The following is a 7978-nucleotide window of genomic DNA, read 5'->3' as shown; positions in this document are numbered from 1 at the left end:
TGGTCAGTCCATTGAACCTGGGGAAGAGGCGGTTCATCTTGCATTGTTCCAAGGAAGCTTTTCCTGGATTTTAGTCACTTTCGCGGTGTTCGAGCTTTGTATAGGGCATGCCGCTCGTACGCGATCTGTTTAATTTTCTCTAACGTGTTCTGCAACGTCTCTGCGTGTTAAGGGTTCTGCAAAACCCGCTGCTTTATATAGATTTGAGAGTGGTGTTGATTTCATGCACTCCGTTACTATCCTGCATGTCTTATTTAGCGCAGTATCAACTTGTTTGGTGTGGACAGATCTGTCCCAAACGGGGCACGCGTAATCAGCAGTGGAGAAACAGTGCTTTTGCCGTTGTTTTCAAAAGGCCAGGAAGTGCACCCCATTTGCTTCCGGTTAGCCTTTTGAGTATGCTGTTCCTAGTTGTTACTTTCCCTCTCGTTTTTATGCAATGTTGTCTGGAGGTGAGGGACCAGTCCAGAGATACTCCAAGATATACAGGTTAGTTTGTGTGTTTTAATGTATTACCATTCCACGCAATTTGAAGTTTTTGCTTGGCTTCCTTTGCGCGAAGGTGGAAACCGCAGACTAGGGTTTTAGAAAGATTGGGTCCCAGGGAATTCTGCAGGTAGTACGTCGTAATTTTTTTTAAGGCAGTTTCGAGTTTCTCCTCCAGTTCTTCAAAACTACTTCCTTGAGCACATATTTCAAGATCGTCAGCATAGGGGAAGTGCTTGGTTTTTGTCGCCGTAGGTTGGTCGTTTGTGTATATATTAAATAGCATTTGTGCTATAACACTTCCCTGTGGGAGACCGTTTTTTTGAACTCTCCACCTACTTACTTTACCCTCCAGCATAACGAAAAAACGTCTGTTTTGCAGTAAGGGATATACGACCTTACCCAAATGGTGGTCATTAAGAGTGTCGTATAATTTGCGGAGCAATGTTTTGTGCCTTACTGCGTCATAGGCTGCTGTCAAATCTACGAAAGCAGCCCCTGTTATAAGTTTTTCTGTAAAGCCCTCTTCAATGTATTCTGTTAGTGCGAGGACTTGACCGGTGCAAGTAGCTATTGTAGACTTGACTGTGTATAGTTTACTCAAAATTATAACGATTATAGCTTATGATTCTGTATTCAAAGTTCAAAAGTGAGACTTTTAAAATAATAGATTATATTTTATGACGAATATGAAAAGCCAAAGTAGCAAAGCAAGTAAGAACAACTATAATATCAGCATGCTGATAATAATTATAAAAATTAATTTGCCTACATAATAGTCGTTTTAATTAGTGCAGCGATTATGTAAAAATATTACCTCAATAAATACCTACAATGTTATCATTTGAAAGACAATGGATAATTATTATAAAATTAAGAATAGTGTAATAATTTCTCTTTTTCAATAAATGAACCTATACCCAAAAAATAACTAATTGACTAAAATATTTTAATATTACGATCCGACATGAATACAAAGATTGTATTGAGTTTATTTAGTCTGTTTAGTGTTCTATCTCCAACTGTAAATGTAAGTTTATTAGTTTTGTACTGTTAAGCTATGATTATTATATCAAGTATGTAGTGAAGTTATTATTTCTATTAAAGTAATTACTATTTTGATGGGAATAAGCCACAATTGAAGATTAAAATATGTTTATTGACGTTTCAATTTCCACATCGGTAATTGTTCTCAAAAAATAGACATAATTAGCTCAGTGGAGAAAATATCTCAATGTTTACCAACACACGAAAAAGAAGAATACAGAGTATTATGTAAACTTAAATTAAAAAGTCTATTAAAAATACATAGGGGGGTTGAGGCAGGAAGTTGCGCTGGCGTGTCAGCTTTTTAATGTCGCCTTAGAAAAAGTTGTACGAGACGCTAATTTAGATAGCAGGGGGACAATATTTAATAGATCAGTCCAAATTCTAGCATATGCAGACGACGTGGACATTATAACAAGAACCAAGGCGAGAACTTCGAAAATCCTAACCGAGCTAGTAGCAGCAGCAGAACGAGAGGGGTTACATATAAATCAAAATAAAACCAAACTCATCGCGACTAACACAAACACAAGAGCTGGAAATGTTGACGCAGATTTAATCATCAATGACCAAAACTTCGAAGCAGTCAAAGAGTTCATATATCTAGGGACATCGGTTAACCCCAATAATAACACATCTGAGGAAATAAAAAGGCGAATAATAATTGCAAACAGGTGTTATCATGGTCTATCAAAGTACTTAGCTAACAAACGTCTGTCTCAAAAAACTCGTATAAGGCTGTATAGAACACTGATAGTCCCCGTTCTCACATATGGATCAAAGGCATGGTGCTACGCAAGGTATTCGGAGCGGTCTGTCAGAACGGAATATGATAGATATAACTTTGAACTGCAGAATATCTACAAGCATACGTTTGGTGGTAAAGATATTACCACTATAATTAAGTGAAACCGCCTGCAGTGGGCAGTACATGTAGCTCGGGCCCCTGAATCTAACATGATAAAAAAGATTCTAACAGCGCAACCCGTGGGAATGAGAAGACGGGGTATACCAAAGCTGAGGTGGATGGACGGGGTAACACAAGATGCCGAGAAGATGGGAGTCGGCAACTGGAAAATGCAAGCAAGGACAGAACAGAATGGCGTAGAAAGATTGAGAAGGTCGAGGCCTTCTAAAGGCTGTAGCACCAAGATGATGATGATTGTGGTTTATTCCCGTTAAAATAGTAATTACTTTAAAATACCACAAGAAAATAGCTACAGAACAATATTATTTTTATATTATGAAGTCTGCTTAAAAATGATGAATACAAATTATATGAAATTTTAGCAGTTTAGAACGGTGAGCGCTTAGTGTGGGACGGTATACAATCTATGGATGAGTTTGTGAAATAATTACAATAACAAATGAAGCGTGCACAGAAACAATGATTTATGTTACATTATAATAATATTGTTTAAAAACTGGAAAAAAACATTCTAAAATACACAATGTATATGTGAATTGTTATTCATAGCATCGAACGGCCTCTAATTTAAATCATAAATACTTCCAGTTGATAATAATGTTTCTATTATACCAATTCTGCTTTAATTTTTGTTCGGTGGAACAATGATCTATGTATAAAAAATTTTCCAATAAAATCCTTTATAAAAAGGTATATAAAAAACCCCGTCGGGCTATGTTAAAAAGACAAAACGTTTTCAGAATAAGTATTTCATCATCAGTGTCCTAAAATATTTAACCACTTAATTAAAAAGAACATGAAATGATTTAAATTTTGACTAAGGTTAATGTGAAATGTGGTTAATACTTACAATATATTACATGAATGTAGCCACTAAATATGAGGGTAAAAACCCTTTAAAAATTAATATGTGAAGTTTAGTTTACATTATGTCGTGTTTACAAATAGGATGGTAAAGTTACCGTTGGATTGGTAACATGGCGACATATGACTCTACATAAAGTTGCAAGTCCTGAGTATGAAATGATTTTAACTTTATGTAGAGTCATATGTCGCCATGTTACCAATCCAACGGTAACTTTACCATCCTATTTGTAAACACGACATAATGTAAACTAAACTTCACATATTAATTTTTAAAGGGTTTTTACCCTCATATTTAGTGGCTACATTCATGTAATATATTGTAAGTATTAACCACATTTCACATTAACCTTAGTCAAAATTTAAATCATTTCATGTTCTTTTTAATTAAGTGGTTAAATATTTTAGGACACTGATGATGGAATACTTATTCCGAAAACGTTTTGTCTTTTTAACATAGCCCGACGGGGTTTTTTATATACCTTTTTATAAAGGATTTTATTGGAAAATTTTTTATTATATGGTATACAGCCAACTACAGGAACTTAGTTTCCTTGTGGATCTATGTATAAATTTACATAAATAACAATAATCATTGTTTAACAGCTCCTTTAAGAGAAAGTCAAAAATAACAAAAATAAAAAGATAAATAAGAAAAAAAGTCAATTTATTATTATTATTTTGATATCGTATTATAAATTTCACGCCTTTAATCTTCGGCATAAGCCAAATTGGTATAAAAGGGCTTGTATTGATCGTCTATATCTTGTCACATCCACTAAGTTTTTTACCCTACTAATTTTGATTAAAGCATTATATAACGCCTTTAAAGATTCTAGTGAGGCTTCGTTTGAAGACTATGCTTCTTTTTTATAATTGAAAGTGTTTCCCATGGGCTTATTATGTTGTGTGATTTCCGGAAACTGGACATCATTGGATCATCACTTGCAAATTTTATTCACACTGGATCCGTAATTTTGGTAATTGTTTTATTCGTCATTTTCTCCACCTCGTCTAGATCGCAGAAGTCTTTTTGTTCCATAAAAATGGTTAAAAATGGGAAATTTAAAGGTATGCGAAATCTCTATCACTCGACCAAAAAACTGTGCTCTGTACATAAAAGTTTTGATTGTCTTCTGTGAAATAACCCAGTTGGATGAGATAACAATGGAAGACTACAATTCAAGGGTTCTTTTTTCACCTTCTCTTCTTCTTCTTAGAGTGCCGTCTCCCTACGGAGGTTGGCAATCATAAAGGCTATTTTTATTTTTGAACTTGCTGGTCTAAACAAATCATTCTCTTAGTTTGCTGTAATTCGTTAAGATGTATTTTAGAATACTGCTAATACTACTTTAGACTGCTTCCAAAATTGCAAATTTTAAAGTTATAGCAAGAAATTTGGTGGAAAGGTGGTAGAACATAGAAAAGTACGTTAATGTTGGACAAAATATTACTAGATATAGATCAATACACAAAACCACACCATTAGTATTATTATGGTAAATAACGTGGTTATAAAGTTAGATGACGCATTTATTTAGAACACAACTGTACACTCTTAGAATATTACTTATCCTAAATGTAATTAGTACTTAGTTGAAGTTGCTCCGAGACTACTTCATAATTACCAATACGTGGTACATCGACTTGCCATCTACACGTGAATTTAGTTCATAAGTGAGTCAAGTTTGTTTTATCAGCCTACGACAACAACAAGGTCGCGATCCACAATTCTGCTGACTTACACATTCCAATCAAGGCTGTTTCTTGTGAATGTTTTTGATTCGTTTTCGAACTTATTCTTTATAGGAATTGTAATATTTTGGGGATAATACCACATTATTTACAGCAGTATTCTGATCTTCCTTAAGAAATTTGTATCCGGCATCTACTTTACGATGGTGTAGCTCCCGTTCTACCACAATATTTACATGTATCTGATCCCGGGACTCCAAATCGCAAATTAAAATCATTCTGAAAAGCTTGTGGGTACATTGCACGACTAACTTTTATGCTTGGAAATTATTCTTTGAACATTGTATACATTTTACACAAATTTACGTCTGGACTAAGACACTCTTTTTGTGTTTTAGATCTTGGATAGTTGTTAGGTTGTTTCGGAAAGATTTTTATGTGTTATCTTCCATATCCCTGTCAGCGTTTACAAAAGGGTGAAGCCTGTTTCCATATTTTCCTCTTTGATCTTTGGGAGTAGTGATACTATTCTCAAGTTTGGATTGCAATATTTGAATACGGCGCAATGTAATAGAAAAGTATCTAACAAAGTTTTCTTGCAAAATTCTTCGTCTTGTACTTTATCAGAAAACGAAGCAAGTTTTTTGGAATTGCTGTCGGTTTTACCTTTTCTTTGACGACCAGGTTTTGATTTTGTTTATATCAAATTCATTAATTCTTTGAAACGGTCGATTTTGATCTGCATTAGCTCCTCAATAATAATATGAAATATATTTTCTTGTGATACTTCCTTCTTATCTAATATATTTAATGCTAATTAATTTCATTTTTATACATTTCCAGGAAGACTAAGCGTATTCTTGTAAATTATCAAAATTCAATTTTTTTGTTTAAATGATTTTTTCTTAATTAAAAAAAGGAGAAACATTTATTATAACAAAATTTTTTTTAATGTTTGTTAAATGCGTTTTGCAGCAAATTCGTTAACAAACCTAACTTTATTTAGAGTTACTACTTTTTTCCAATTATTTGTTCCAATTTATCAGATATTTTGTATTTTTATTTTAGCTCTTGAAAATAATTAATAAAGATCAGTTATATTGTTGTTATAAAGAGTAATTGGTTCATGGAAGGATTTGAAAGTTTTACTCTTCTAAAATTCCGTGTTTTGGAAATCCGTAAGGCACAAATCTTAAAAATATTTTATTCACATTTCTTTTTTGTGTTTTCAGGCTGGTCAAACTGACCCCAAAAGATTGACAAATGACGACTTTCAAAAATTCCATGTAGAATGTAACAAGCAATATGGAGTTGAAGGAAAAGATCCTAGTTCAATACCAAAAGATGTAGCAGATGGAATAAAGTTATGTTATTCAAAAAAGGTCGGATTATTAACCGATGACAACTATATCAATAAAAATGTTATACAAGAACTTAAAGACGTTGAAAAGTATAACAAAGAACTAGCTGAATATATCGATAAATGTGTTACTGATGAAAAATTAACCAAAGAAAATATTACCCAGAAAATTAAATGCCTTACTGAGGCATATTTGTATCATGGACGAGCGTATAAGGTTTAAATGTTACATTAGCTGGTAAAGAATTTTTGTTGAAAATAAAATTTTTATTTTATCAAACATTTTTGCTTCTCTGAACTTATATTCTTTATTTCTGTATATTTATAATGTATCTATTTTTATTTCTTGTACACTAGAAATTGTTTAGAATGTACAGTCATCGTTACTGGATTTGGTATCGAAAACAATTTAAATTGTCTGTTAAGGCCAAAAAGTCAATGTGATATTTTTAGCAAACAAATTAAAATAAATGGTATTATTTGCTTCTTTTAGCGTTATAGAACCGAAGGGATCTTTGACTGCATGACCTATCGATCTATAGGCCTATAATCAGATCCCTTTACTCCTTCTACCCGTCTTCCTTCTCTTCCGCTTATCACACTCCACCGGAGTATTCTCCACCGCTCTAACCAGATGTCGGGTTTCCCCTGTTCGTTTCTACTCTAGGTTTCCATTTTAATATTTTCTGATGCGTAAAAGTTTTAAGCTTTAGCTGAAGAAAATTTTTATCCAGATAAAGTGGCTGCAGAATTGTAAAAGTTGCACGTTTTACGGTAAGAATTGAATGGTAAGAACAATCAAATTGGAAAAAACTTTCAGACAAGGCGTATCACTGAAGCGTCCATTTCGTATCGTGGTAACGTAACGAGTCCGTCACTTAACCAATTCCTAAATTATATATTTCCAACTAATATCTTTAGATATTTAAATCTATAAAATTCATTAAATATCTTCATAGTTATTTTTAATGTCTAAGTTGGTATTAAACAGCGACCCCAACCGGTGAGACTCTGAAAGCTGAATTCACGCGAATTGAATATTGAATATATTCACTTTTAGTCAAATATTCCACGTGAAAACACGCCGGCGAGTTCCAAATGATCTGAAGTAGGAAGATACATTTTTTTAACCCTAGAATACTAACTTTATTTTTACCTTTATTTACATTAACCATCGTAAAATTTACTACGCTGAGGAAAAGAAGTCACAAAAAAATCATAAATTCTACATTTTATAACTACACTGCTGACAACAAAGGGCGCAAAATGGACGTCGGTAGTGCTCGCAATGATGGGTTGTCATTAGACGTTTTTTAGACTGACAAAATTGACACATGGCACGTTTTGACACAGTAGGGCAAATTTGTTCTTGCTGTGGCTCCAGATTTAAAATATTCTCGATAACAACTTTACCGGGCGGTTCAAAGTTGGCCAATTTACACGATGTTGTAGCCAAGGTTTCGTCAGTTGTTCAGACAAAATGAGCATAATTTTTTTTCTGGAGATAGTTTGTTTCTACTGGCCTTGTTTGTTGATTATAAAATATCCAAGAGTTTATGCAAGCTATATTTATCATACCATAGAACAGGCAAAGAAAC

At 33.4% G+C, this 7978-nt stretch overlaps 1 protein-coding gene across 1 annotated transcript; it reads left to right on the top strand.

Moving 5' to 3' along the window:
* Positions 1-1380: 1380 nt before the first annotated feature.
* Positions 1381-6660, top strand: LOC140446159 (uncharacterized). Its single transcript, XM_072538689.1, has 2 exons — positions 1381-1516; positions 6253-6660. Exons 1-2 carry the CDS (start codon positions 1454-1456, stop codon positions 6601-6603), a joined length of 414 nt encoding a protein of 137 aa, XP_072394790.1. The 5' UTR covers positions 1381-1453; the 3' UTR covers positions 6604-6660.
* Positions 6661-7978: the final 1318 nt, after the last annotated feature.

The sequence above is a fragment of the Diabrotica undecimpunctata genome, chromosome 7 (genome assembly GCF_040954645.1).
Source record: "Diabrotica undecimpunctata isolate CICGRU chromosome 7, icDiaUnde3, whole genome shotgun sequence".
In the NCBI taxonomy this organism is placed as follows: domain Eukaryota; kingdom Metazoa; phylum Arthropoda; class Insecta; order Coleoptera; family Chrysomelidae; genus Diabrotica; species Diabrotica undecimpunctata.
Note: the sequence above shows the minus strand (reverse complement) of the source record. Positions and strands in the feature narration are given on the sequence as shown.

Excerpts from the sequence above, each read along its gene's own strand:
- LOC140446159 (XM_072538689.1), top strand. The coding sequence starts at position 1,454 with ATGAATACAAAGATTGTATTGAGTTTATTTAGTCTGTTTAGTGTTCTA. Across the intron at positions 1,517-6,252 it reads TTCTATCTCCAACTGTAAAT|GCTGGTCAAACTGACCCCAA; the intron begins GTAAGTTTATTA and ends TTGTGTTTTCAG.